The following is a 14,156-nucleotide window of genomic DNA, read 5'->3' as shown; positions in this document are numbered from 1 at the left end:
TTATAACACACGTGGCCACGAGTGTTTCCAACTTTATAAACTTAACTCTGAAGGCTTCTAACAGGCTCTTCTGTCCCACACGCTCCTCCCCCAGCCTTCACGTGTCCCCAGTGTCCCGGCCTCGTGACACCGGCTCTGTGCTCCAGCCTCCCTCTGCCCCACTCCAGGGTCACTTCTGGTCCCACATGTGCCCTGTGGTCTGACTTGTCTGCCCGACAACCCCACCCCACGCAGCGGCCAAGCCTGACATGCCACTGGATCTTCTCTCCACGTTTCTGTGTCATCTGCTGTGTCTTTAAAACACGTGGCCCACTGGAGAAGGGAATGGCAAACCACTTCAGTATTCTTGCCTTGAGAACCCCAGGAACCGTATGAAAAGGCAAAAAGATAGGACACTGAAAGATGACCTCCCCAGCTCGGTAGGTGCCCAATATGCTATTGGAGATCAGTTATTTCTAGAGAAATAACTCTAGAAAAAATGAAGGGATGGAGCCAAAGCAAAAACAACACCCAGTTTTGTATGTGACTGGTGACGGAAGCAAGGTCCGATGCTGTAAAGAGCAATATTGCATAGGAACCTGGGATGTTAGGTCCATGAATCAAGGCAAATTGGAAGTGGTCAGACAGGAGATGGCAAGAATGAACGTCGACATTTTAGCAATCAGCGAACTAAATGGACTGAATGGGTGAATTTAACTCAGATGACCATTATATCTACTACTGCGGGCAAGAATCCCTTAGAAGAAATGGAGTAGCCATCATGGTCAACAAAAGAGTCCGAAATGCAGTACTTGGGTGCAGTCTCAAAAACGACAGAATGATCTCTGTTCATTTCCAAGGCAAACCATTCAATATCACAGTAATCCAAGTCTATGCCCCAACCAGTAACGCTGAAGAAGCTGAAGTTGAACAGTTCTGTGAAAACCTACAAGACCTTGTAGAACTAACACCCAAAAAAGATGTCCTTTTCATTATAGGGGACTGGAATGCAAAAGTAGGAAGTCAAGAAACACCTGGGGTAACAGGCAAATTTGGCCTTGGAATACGGAATGAAGCAGGGCAAAGGCTAATAGAGTTTTGCCAAGAAAATGCACTGGTCATAGCAAACACCCTCTTCCAACAACACAAGAGAAGACTCTATACATGGACATCACCAGATGGTCAACACCAAAATCAAACACTGAATCAAATGAAAGACAGCTCTTTATAGGAGTAATTTTGCAGTTATTAAGAGAGGAATCAAAGTTTAAAAAATCTACCATTCAATCATTTTTTTCATTTGTATAAGAATAGTGTCCTTGGTTTCCAGAAGAGGGTATTCTTAATTTAGATACTTGGGTGAAGGTAAAAAAAACAAAAGCAAAAAAAAAAAACAACTAAAAACTTATCCTATAAATATGATTAAAAATGTTCTGGACCCTCGTCATGAGGCTGTGGGATAGCCTATGGGAGAGGCTATAGCGGTGGATGGTAGTGGGTCTCCACCTTCTGTGCAGATCATATTTTCTGCCATTGACGAAGAAAAGGAGGGAGACTGTGCTCTACCTCCTGAGGAGTGAGAGGGCTTACAGGACGCTGCGGCAGGGCGCCCTGGTGAGCCCCCTTCCCCCTCTACACAAACCTTTAAAAATTTATCCAACAATTTCTGATTTAAGGCGACTACCCCACCTCCGCTTGCACCTCCCAGGGCCTAGGAATTCCCCAGTTTACATCCAAAGCCTCCCAGACCACTGCCTAAGGCTGAAAAAGACAAAAAAAAATTTTCTTTTAAACTAAGGAGCTTTTCAAGAATACACAATATACAGAGCCTGCTCCTTGCAGAAAAACCCCTCAGGGGGGCCTCACCCAAGCATAAAAAAAAAAAGGAGAAAAATAAAAAGAAAAAAGAAAAAAGTGAAAAAAAGAAAAAAGGAAAGAAAAATAATCGTAATAGAAAAGGATTCTACAAATAAAAAGTGTTTCTCTTATGACCAAGCAGAACGGTAAGGGGATTTAGCAACAGTATTAACCCCTAACATGCTGGTTGCTCCAATTCCATCGGGAGTGGCTGGCCCCCTGTCTGAGGGCCTTGTAGGACTTGTGCTAGGGTGTAGTTCGCTTTCTTTTCAAGGAATTTCGGTGGTGCATGGTGTAGTAGATTCTGATTATATTGAGAAATTAAAGGTTTTGATCTCACCGCCTACTAAAACTGTGCAAATTAATAAAGGTCAGAGAATAACAGTTTTTGCTTTTACCTTACATCAGACAAGAAAAACCTTGACTTCTCAAGCTAGGGGCCCCAGAGGATTTGGATCTAGTAATCTAGTTTTTGGGTGCAGGAAATCACAGCTCCAAGGCCTTTAAAAGATCTTTTAATTCAAGAAAGTAAAATGTCAGGGCTATTAGACACAGGAACAGACATCTCTTAACATTTCTGGGAAAGACTGACCCAGCTCCTGGCCAACACATACTACTGAAAATGAGTTGGTGGCATTAGAGAAAGTGGTATGCGGGGTGGGAATGCTGTAGAGAAAAAGGTGAGGGAGAGTTTAAAACCTTGAAGAGTAGTGAGTTCCCCGTTGCTGGAAGTATTCAAGCAAAGATTAGATGGTTGTTTGTCATCTAAAAAGCTATAGACCAGATTTACGTTACAAAACGGTAATTGGAGAAGCTTATAAAGATGTTGTGCAACACCTCTTTACTTGCTTCTCATGTTTAGGTCTGCCAAAAGTTTTGAAAACTGATAATGCCCCTTTGAAGCTGTGGAGAGATTGTTTAATAACTTTAAATGATTTCTAAAAATTATTAGGGGACATTAATTGGATACGCCCACATTTAAAACTGACTACTGTAGATTTAAAGCCTTTGTTTGATTGTTTAAAAAGTGATCCTAATTCCAGTTCTAAGAGAAAGTTGACTAATGAGACAGAGTTGGCTCTTGTTTAAGTAGATGAGACTTTAAATGATCAGTTAATTAGGATTAATATTACCAAAAGATGAGATTAAATCATTCTTGCCCCAAAACATACACCTACAGGGTGATTGTGACAAAAAGGCCCATTGGTTCCATCTACCAGTGACCCCAAGAAAAACAGTTTTATCTTATCCCAGCTTGGTGGCACAATTAATTATAAAAGGAGGAAAAAAGAAGTGTGGAACTTTTTAGAAAAGAAGTAGCAAATATAGTAATTCCATTCAATAAGGATCAACTGCAAGTCTTTTACAAAATAGTGATGATTGGCAAGTTGCCCTGATAGATTTCAGGGGTCAAATTTTGTTTCATTTGCCCTCAAGCCCCCACAGTAGTTAAAAGTTCAAAAATGTTAGATTGGCAGTTTGAGGATACCTGTGGAACTTTCCAACCCTATGTAGTTCCTACGCTCCCCTTTACCCTATGGGGGAGGGACGTGCTGTCTCAAATAGGAGATACTCAGAGAAGGGTTTTCTCAATTTCTTAGTTATCAACAGGCGGTACAATTAACAATACTTTATATATTATTATAAATACATAATATAAATATATTTGCCTAATTACAGTTTGCCTAATTAGGTATAGGTATAAATAAAACATAATAAAGGTATACCTAATTCTACTTATAGATCTATACTTAATTTGTATATACATTAATATGTATACTATATATGCATATTATATACATACTGTATAATTAAATATATATTGCAGTAATATAATGTGTGTGTGGCTGATATTAATTGGTACGGATTGATGTGCTGTGATGATATATGTTCTATATACTGTATAATTATATTATATATGTGTGACATATATTATTGCAGTACATTGGTTTGTGTTGGTTGGTATTAGCTGTGTACGTGTTGTATTGCTGTAATATATATTAATTAATGTATTAATTATAAAGATTAATTCAAGTACATTGATTATGTCAATAAGTTTATACTTGTTGCCATATAAAAATACATATATAAATACATTTTGCATTTAGATATATCTGTATACCAAAATGAGATAAGGAGATTATACATTTATTATTTAAATTTATACCGAGACCTAAACTAAACATTAGACCTAAATTAACATATCTCTAAATTTATGTTGTTAAAATGTAAATTTTAAAAATTTTAAAAATTAAATTGACAACTGCTTGACAATTCCTTTGCCATAAAACCCCCATAGGTGTAATTGGGGTAACCAGACAAAAAATTGGTTTTATGGCAAGATGGCCCCCTACAGTGGGTCCATCTTCCCGCTCAAACTAAAAAAGTAGTGGCCTCTTATCCAGGATTGATAGCTATTTTGATATCAAAGGAAAAAAGCGGAGCATTGAATTATTTGGTAAAGAGCCATCAGAAATTGTAATTCCATATAATAAGGAACAACCTGATGCTCTTCTAATGTTTAAAAATTGACAGATTGCTATGAAAAACTATTTTGGTCAAATTTTTGCATCATTTACCTTCATATGTTTTGCTAAATTTTATATCCAGACATCCAGTTATTTTCCCTGTCAGACGTAAACAATCTCCTGTTCCAAACACTCAAATAGTTTTTACTGACGGGTCAACAGACGGTAAGGCCTCCATAGTTACTAAAAATCACCAAAAAGTTTTAAAAACACAAAAAACTTCAGCTCAAAGAGCTGAAATAACAGCAGTCGTAGAGGCTTTTGCTATGTTTGCAGATGAGGAATTTAACCTTTATTCTCAGTATATTGTCAGGTTGTTTCCACACGTTGAAACTGTGGTTTCGCCTGAAAATAAGACTACCATATTTGATCTGTTAACTAAATTACAGCAACAAATTTGGAAAAGAAATAAAATATTTGTCAGTGGACACATTCGGGCTCATTCCGGATTGCCTGGCCCTTTAAATGCCTTTAATGATTTGGCTGACTTGTTAACCAGAAACACAGTGGCTACTGTGATTGAGGAGGCCAGAGCCTCTCACTTACTCCATCATCAATACGCTACTGCTTTAAGATATCAATTCCAAATTCCCAGAGAGACTGCTCGAGGGATTGTGCATTCTTACTTACACTGCCCCACTGTTTATAATAGTCTACCTGTGGGAGTCAATCCTCGCGGTCTCAAACCTAACGTACTCTGGCAAATGGATGTAACTCATGTCTCTTCATTTGGAAAACTGTCCTTTGTTCATGTAACTGTAGATACCTTTTCTCATGTTATTATTGCAACTGCTCGTACAGGGGAAGCAATTAAAGATGTAATACAGCATCTCTTTACTTGTTTTTCATATTTGAGCCTACCAAAAGCTTTGAAAACTGACAATGCTCCTGCTTTTACTTCTAAGTCTTTTCAGGAATTTTGTATAAAGTTTCAAATTAAACATAATACAGGCATCCCTTATAATCTCCAGGGACAAGCCATTGTGAAAAGAGCACATCAAACATTAAAAATCCAAATTCAAAAAATTAAAGAAGGGGAGTTTAAGTATAGTTCTCCCCATCAAATCTTGCAACACGCTCTTTTCGTAATAAATATTTTAAATACTGATTCAGCCAGAACTACTGCAATGCTTCGCCATTTGTGTCCCGAGCAATTGAATGCAAAACCATTAGTTAAATGGAAGGACCTCCTCTCCGGACAATGGAAGGGTCCTGACCCATTATTAACTAGCGGTCGAGGACGCGCTTGTATTTTTCCACAGGATGCAGATTCTCCAATTTAGATCCGGGACAGGCTGATCCACCATGTTGCAGTCCCCCAGACATCCGCTTCCCTCATTGCTTCCATCACAAAAGAGGAGCCCGCCGGAAGGGGAGGCAAGATAAACATCGAGATCCCGGCGAGACTGACGAGGCTGCTGCAGCGCGAACTCCAACCAGAAAATAATTCTACTTATTCTGTTTTGGCTTGTCTACCCTCTCCTTATGTTTTTCTCTTTACCAACGATTCTGGAAAACTTAATGTACATGTGACTTTCACTGGTGGACCCAATGTAGTGACTTGTGAACAATGCATGCTCTCATCTTGTTTAAACCCTCAGTATAATGTTTGCTCCTTTGTAGTGTAACAACGTCCACCTTATCTTATGATATAACCACTTATTGATATGTTAATTTTGGTCTTGCTGTATTACAACAACTACAGGATTTAATGCGATCGTGATGGTTTGTGGGCTTGCTTATCCTGGGAATAGCAGCTTTAATAACCACAATTGCTTCTGTTACTGTGACAGCAATATCACTGACTCAACAAGTGCATACTGCCCAATATGTTGATACCATGTCTAAAAATGTTTCTCTAACTCTAGCAACACAGGAAGCTATAGATAGGAAATTAGAGATGAGAGTAGATGCCTTATAAGAGGCAATAATGCACACTGGGACTGATTACAGGCTTTAAAAGTGAAAATGGCTCTGTCTTGCCACGCTGATTACTGGTGGATATGTGTGACATCTTTAAAGGTAAACGAGACAGATTATGAATGGGAAAAAATCAAAAATCATATCTCAGGTGTTTGGAACAGCTCTGACATTGGCCTGGACTGAGGGAAACTTCATAATCAAATACAGACCCTGGAACACTCTCGACTGGATTTTATGGCCGCTGGAACAGCTAATGACTTTTTTCACACCTTCTCTAACTTTATTTCTGGAAAAAACATTCTGTCTAATCTTCTCATGAGCATTCTTCCTTGTATTGTCAGGATTCTTTGGCAGAACATTCAGAAGCTCACAACTGAGCTGCATCTGGCTGTTTTAAGAAATAAAAAAGGGGGAGATGCCGGGAGTAGGAGTTCCACCCCTGGCAAAGGTCATGAGGAAGGAGGCTCGGCATATGCAAAGGCAGATCGAGCCTCAGGAGTCCCCCTGGAAATTCTCGAGCATCTGCCCCCAAAACCAGAGTCTGCCTACTTTCTGCTTTGTGCTCTCACCTACACCTCTGACTTTACGGGGAGCTGTCCCCCACTACCTCTCTCTGAAAAAAGAGTTAACTTACAGCTCCAGTTAATAATTCCTGGGTGTGACAGTGTTTCAACCTACAAACTCCTTTGGAAGTCCTCTAGCCTGCCTGAATAGGTTTTTCCCACCACATGTGATTGTTCAGAGCCTCCCAACTGTGAGAGGCATGAGATGTTCTAAGCTGTCTGAATACAGATTCCTTTGAGTAGTTAAAAGATTGATGAGAAATTGTATTGGTGAGGGTTTTTCACTTGTTGGGCCAATGTTTGCTGCTAAGTCTCCATATCCCTTACCTGCTGTGTCCCTGGCAGTGTATCTATTAATATAATTGGTGTAAGTAGTAGCTTTAATGTTTGTAACCTGGGACCCTTGAGTTAATTCTTTTTCTTGTCATAGCCCACCACACCTTTGCCCTATAAGAATGCAACTTTATCTAATGCTTTTGGAGGGTGGCGCCTGACTTTAGAATAATTACCTTAGAAAAAAATAAGTTTCTTAAAATGTTAACAGGCCTCCGGGCCAGAAGATGATGCAAATCACCTAAACTTTTGCATATGATAAGTTTGCAGGAAGAAAGCCTGGCTTACTGCATGACTCTACCCCTTCCCCCATTATCCTCTATGCATAACTTAAGGTATAAAAACTACTTTGGAAAATAAAGTGCGGGCCTTGTTCACCGAAACTTGGTCTCCCCATGTAGTTCTTTCTCTCACCTTATGGCTGAATTATTCAGCCTCTTTTCTCCACTGAATTTCCTCACTGAGCTATCCTTATTCTACTACTCTTTATATCCTTAATTAACATTTAATTAAGCAGTTGTTTCCTGATCCTCGCCGACACCGTCCCCGCTTCGAATTCCCTGGATCCACCGGGGCTGGACCCCGGCAGAGAAGCTCTATATAGTCAGCAAAAACAAAACTGGGAGCTGACTGTGGCTCGGATCATGAACTCCTTATTGCCAAATTTAGACTTAAATTGAAGAAAGTAGAGAATCCCACTAGACCATTCAGGTATGACCTAAATCAAATCCTTTATGATCATACAATGGAAGAGACAAATAGATTTAAGGGACCAGATCTGATACATAGACTGCCTGATGAACTATGGACGGAGGTTCATGATATTGTACAGGAGACAGGGATCAAGACCATCCCCAAGAAAAAGAAATGCAAAAAAGCAAAATGGCTGTCTGAGGAGGCCTTACAAATAGCTTAGAAGAGAAGAGAAGTGAAGAGCAAAGGAGAAAAGGAAAGATATACCCATTTGAATGCAAAGTTCGTAAGAATAGCAAGAAGAGATAAGAAAGCCTTCCTCGGTGATCAGTGCAAAGAAATCAAGGAAAACAATAGAATGGGAACAACTAGAGATCTCTTCAAGAAAATTTGAGATACCAAGGGAACTTTTCATGCAAAGATGGGCTCAATAAAGGACAGAAATGGTATGGACCTAACAGAAGCAGAAGATTTTAAGAAGTGGTGGCAAGAATACATAGAAGAACTGTACAAAAAAGATCTTCAAGACCCAGATAATAACAATGGTGTGACCACTCACCTAGAGCCAGACATCCTGGAATGTGAAGTCAAGTGGGCCTTAGAAAGCATCACTACAAACAAAGCTAGTGGAGGTGATGGAATTCCAGTTGAGCTCTTTCAAATCCTGAAAGATGATGCTGTGAAAGTGCTGCACTCAATACGCCAACAAATTTGGAAAACTCAGCAGTGGCCACAGGACTGGAAAAGGTCAGTTTTCATTCCAGTCCCAAAGAAAGGCCATGCCAAAGAATGCTCAAACTACTGCACAATTGCACTCATCTCACACGCTAGTAAAGTAATGCTCAAAATTCTCCAAGCCAGGCTTCAGCAATACGTGAACCGTGAACTTCCAGATGTTCAAGCTGGTTTTAGAAAAGGCAGAGGAACCAGAGATCAAATTGTCAACATCCACTGGATCATGGAAAAAGCAAGAGTTCCAGAAAAACATCTATTTCTGCTTTATTGACTATGCCAAAGCCTTTGACTGTGTGGATCACAATAAACTGTGGAAAATTCTGAAAGAGATGGGAATACCAGACCACCTGACCTGCCTCTTGAAAAACCTGTATGCAGGTCAGGAAGCAACAGTTAGAGAAGGACATGGAACAACAGACTGGTTCCAAATCGCAAAAGGAGTACTTCAAGGCTGTATACTGTCACCCTGCTTATTTAACTTCTATGCAGAGTACATCATGAGAAACGCTGGGCTGGAAGAAGCACAAGCTGGAATCAAGATTGCTGGGAGAAATATCAATAACCTCAGATATGCAGATGACACCACCCTTATGGCAGAAAATGAAGAAGTACAAAGCCTCTTGATGAAAGTGAAAGAGGAGAGTGAAAAAGTTGGCTTAAAACTCAACATTCAGAAAACTAAGATCCTGGCATCCGGTCCCATCACTTTATGGCAAATAGATGGGGAAACAGTGTCAGACTTTATTTTTTGGGCTCCAAAATCACTGCAGATGGTGATTGCAGCCATGAAATTAAAAGACACTTACTCCTTGGAAGGGAAGTTATGACCAACATAGATAGCATATTAAAAAGCAGAGACATTACTTTATCAACAAAGGTCCATCTAGACAAGGCTATGGTTTTTCCAGTGGTCATGTATGGATGCGAGAGTTGGACTATGAAGAAAGCTGAGAGCCAAAGAATTGATGCTTTTGAACTGTGGTGTTGGAGAAGACTCTTGAGCTGTCCATCCTAAAGAAGATCAGTCCTGAGTGTTCATTGGAAGGACTGATGTTGAGGCTGAAACTCCAGTACTTTGGCCACCTGATGCAAAGAGCTGACTCATTGGAAAAGACCCTGATGCTGGGAAAGATTGAAGACAGGAGGAGAAGCTTACGACAGAGGATGAGATGGTTGGATGGCATCACCGACTCAAAGGACATGAGTTTGGGTAGATGCTGGGGGTTGGTGATGGACAGGGAGGCCTGGTGTGCCGCAGTCAATGGGGTCGCAAAGAGTTAGACATGACTGAGCGACTGAAGTGAATCTCTTTACAACAGAGCCCATAAGGAGAAGTCACTGGACCCAAACGTGTGACACTGTAAGTCGCACGTTGAGGAAGCTGTAACCTGCATAACGAAGCCGCCCTCGTATCGGGACAAAGACTCCCAAGTCTGTGGAGACTCAGTCAGCAAGCAGGGACCCCTGTTCAGTCCTGGACGGTGCTTCCTCCAACTACGACCCAGAGACTCATACGTCTGCCTGGCTGCAAGTGCAGACAGACAGAAGCAAACACCCACTAACAACCTTTATCTTCTACAATATGTCATAAATCCTTACAGCCACACATCCATTCAGCATCACGTTTCAAAAATTTTGACTAGGGTCCACTATGTACTTAGGCTCCATGTAGCTAATGATGAAGTTTAAATGTAAAGACAATAAAATGTGAAAACTATATCCATGGTTAAAAAAAAAAAGGCAAGATAAACATTTTTACAGCCCCAGTGCCTTCCAGAAACGCTGGCAGCAACAAGCGCATCTGGTGGTGTGAGAGGGTGCGAGTGGAGAAAACACTTATGAATGAAAGACAGACAGAGCCCAGCGTGGTCCAGGAAAAGTCTCGTGTCTGTTTAACACATCTGGGTTAAGTGGGGCGGGGGGGGCTGTCTTTACACGCGGGTCACCGTCACGGTGGCAGCAACACGGCCGTCCAAGCGGCTGCCCGGCCTTCTCCAGTGTGCCGTCCTGTTGCCAAGCTCTGCCCAAGGGCTCTCGTGTAGGCAGTGTGAGTGATCACGGTGGACGACGGGCTACGGTTTAGTACTAACTGCAATCCCTGGTGTAAACGACAGTCTCATACACGTTGCAACTGAGCTATGCTTGAAGCATACTATGACACGGAACGCAAACAAACTCTACACGGATTAAACACAGGTGCTCAGACCCCCAGAGCTGAGCCTTCAAGATCAGAACAGGCTCTGACTGTGGCCCAAGTCCCCCACCTTGGTTTCCCTGCAGCGACCATAGAGATAATGACTGCTCGCTCCTGTCCCAGGACAGGGGCTGCCCTGCCCGACTCGGCGTCCGCCCCAGGCGCCTTCTGGGGTCTGTAAGTGAACAGCCTGTGTCTCCCGCCCCTCTGGGTGCCCTGCCTGCCTTCCATCAAAGCGCTCTGGGGCTTTCCCTCCCCGGGCTCCCTGCTGCCCCGTGAGGGTGCCGGGCGCTCACTCAGCAGGGCGCCGTCTGTGTCCTCTCCACACCCCCGGGCAGGAGTCCAGCCCGGCCCAGCCCGACCCTTGAGAGAACAGTCAGCCCCACCCCAGGCGCCGAGGCCTGTCTGCTCTGCGGGGCCGCACGGCGGCTGCTCACCGCTCTGTCCCCTAGGCAACAACGCAGTTCAGGAGTTCCGTGTAGAGAGCTCCTAAAATCCCTCAAGTTTTAAGCCAGGGTCCCCGTGAGCCTAGGCCCCTACGCCGTGCAGGGTGAGGCCACGGCTCCCCGGGCTGTGACCCCAGCCGGTCCACTTACCTTCCCCCTCGTGCAGGGCTTTCTGGTCCCCGACGGCCTCGGGCACCAGCTTTCCGTAGCTGTGCCCCTCAGTGTTGGCAAACTTGACTGTGTCGAAGTACACAGACCCGTTTGAAGCATACCTGGAACACAAAGCCGTTAGGGAAGGTGTGACGAGCTGCCCGACTGGCCAGCCTGGGGACCCAGAGGCCACAGGGGTCTGCTCCGCACCCTGTGCAGCAGGCCGGCCAGCAGGCTGTTCCAACGTGGCCACCGAGTGGGCCAAACGGGGCTGTGACGAGCGTGGCTGGGATGGGGGCCCCCGACTCCCCAACGGCCCGGCCCGTGCCCTGCCCCCTGCCCGGGTGACTCTGCCCTGCATGCTGCCCTCGCCTCTGCCTGCCAACCCTGACCCCCAGCACCTCGCCGTCTGACTGCATTTGGAAAAAGGGCTTTTACAGAGGAGCTTGAGTTAAAACGAGGCCTCCAGGGTGGGCCCTGACACAGCAAGACTGGTGTCCTTTTAAGAAGAGGAGCTGGGGGCTCAGGGAGGGACAAGGGGTGTGTGCCCTCACAGGACCGCTGCAGCCGCACGGTGGCCCTTCCATTGCTCACGTGCCGTGCAGCTCTGAGACGGGAGCCCAGGGCCGCCACCACCCTGGCGGCTCCCTGCGCCTCCCTGCTCCTCTCCAAGCCAGCGGAGACCCGCGCCCCTGGGCACACCTTCCTGGAGCCTTGAGCTCACCCGTAACCGTTGTCCACGATCTTCTGGACAAAGTCCACGATCTCTGGCACATACTCACTAACCCGGGTCAGGACGTCCGGAGGGAGGACCTGGGGACAAGGCAAGCCCGGCTCCAGAAGCCTGAGCACCGCTGGGCCCCGGTGCCCCGCCCCTCCCCCATGCACCACCCCCAGCCCCGCTGTCTTTTCAAAATGAATTTGCACACGCAATGAAGAGGGTCTGGATCCTGAGAGGCCTTCGGTCACGGGGCCCTCGGCCCAAGAGACCAAGGTCAAGACCATCTGCGACACTTACATTCAGGGCGACACTTACGTTCAGGGCTTCCATGTCTTTGTGGAACTCCGCCTCCCAGAATTTGGGCAGTTCAGAGAAAATAGAATTGTCCGTCACCTCACTGCCGTGCATGGAATCCAGCCAGTCAGAAAGCACATCCTTTGCTTCTTCCAGCAACGCCTGAAGAAAAGGAAGCAGGATGTGTGCACCCGCATGCAAGTTCCAGGGCCCACGGCGGGCGCGGTCTACGTGCGTCCGTGTCCACTCACGCGTACAGACTCGCCGTGCACGGCCAGCACCCGACCCGGGAGGAGACCCCAGAGCTCCCACGGATGGCCTGGCCGTCCAGAGGCTGGAGCTCTGACCGTGTGCCTGGAGGGTCAGGGTGGGCCTGGGGAGGCCCAGCAGTGCATCAGGGCTTCCTGGTGCAGGGCAAGAGGGCACACGGTGTGGTCACCAACGGCCGGGACGCCTGCTGGAGGGGAGGTTCAGAGCAGCAGACGGAGCCGCGATCCAGAAGCAGGTCTCCGTGCCCAGGCCGCCCTGCCGGGCACGTGCCATCAGCTGAAGGCCCCACGTCACGACTACAATGACGCAGCATCGGAACGAGTCACGTCCTGTCACGGCGGTCCTCATGCCACACCCAGAAACCGCCATCTGAGACACGATGAGACAGCGTCAGGGCTGCGCCCCAGCCCCAGCGACCCAGCGGCCCCGGCGCTCTGCCCTGGAGGATCCAGGGCTTCGGCTCCTTAGCTAGAGCGGCGATGGGTATGCAGACGGGCAGGCAGTCTGTGGTCCAGGTCTGTGCTCCACCTTCGGGGGCGCAGGCACAGAACAAGGCGGGAGGGAGGGAGCAGGGACCCTGGAGGGCAGAGGTGGGCGGGGCGGCCCCGGAGCAGCCCCCAGACAGAGCAGAGCTCCTGGGAAACCTCCCAGGACCCAGCTGGTGCCCAGGGCGGGCAGGCAGAGGCGGCAGGGCTCCAGGGAGGCAGGCGCTGTCAGGCTGCAGCTGGAAGTGAGCTCTGGGCCTGCCCCACGTGAAGGGGCAGAAAGCCCACCGCTGCCGGCAGGATCAACACAGAACAAGACAGAGCAGAGGAAGGAGGTCCCAATTAAACGAACGCCTAGATTATTCATGTGTTTCAAAACACAAGATCAAAGGGGAAATAAAAACCTATTGAGAAGCAAAAGAATGTCAATATAGATAGAAGCAGCAAAAACTTTACTTAGAGAAAAATTTATGGCCTTAAATGCTTAAACCAAAAAATGAGCTAAACTCCTAAGTGGTGAGAGAAAAAGGAGCAGAATAAACCCAAAGAGAAAAGAATGAAACAGGTAGCAGAGATGGGGCAGCGGCTGATGAAACAGGGACTCGGGCTCCAGCTCCGCCTCCCAGTGAAAGCCGCCACCCTGTTCCTACAACGACTGAAAGGGTGTCACGCAGAGAGGAGTCAACCACTCCTGGTGGATCCGTAAGGGAGGACGGAGAAGAGCATCACATGATGATAAAGGGGGCGACTCTACACAGAGACACCGTGACCCTCGATACGTACGCACCTCACAGCAGAGCATCAGACACAGCGGGGCAGACACCGACAGAGCTACAGGAAGAACAGATGGATCCAGCGTCACGGCTGGAGACTAGTGCGCAGATCCAGAGAATCAGACGGAACGGCCGAACTCAACACCACCATCAATCAACCGGACGTAACTGACACCTGTGAAGAGACTGCTTCACCCACCAACAGGAGGAAG

At 45.9% G+C, this 14,156-nt stretch overlaps 1 protein-coding gene across 2 annotated transcripts in view; it reads right to left on the bottom strand.

Moving 5' to 3' along the window:
- Positions 1–14,156, bottom strand: part of CARS1 (cysteinyl-tRNA synthetase 1) — a 52,697-nt gene that overhangs the window by 12,813 nt on the left and 25,728 nt on the right. For both annotated transcript variants that reach the window (XM_059882922.1, NM_001103249.1), the window contains 3 exon segments: positions 12,438–12,578; positions 12,126–12,214; positions 11,402–11,523 (listed from right to left, as the gene is read on the bottom strand). In XM_059882922.1, the coding sequence (XP_059738905.1) occupies positions 11,402–11,523; positions 12,126–12,214; positions 12,438–12,578 (352 nt within the window).

Source organism: Bos taurus, chromosome 29 (genome assembly GCF_002263795.3).
Source record: "Bos taurus isolate L1 Dominette 01449 registration number 42190680 breed Hereford chromosome 29, ARS-UCD2.0, whole genome shotgun sequence".
NCBI classification, from domain to species: Eukaryota; Metazoa; Chordata; class Mammalia; order Artiodactyla; family Bovidae; genus Bos; species Bos taurus.
This window is presented reverse-complemented; position numbering and strand designations above follow the sequence as displayed.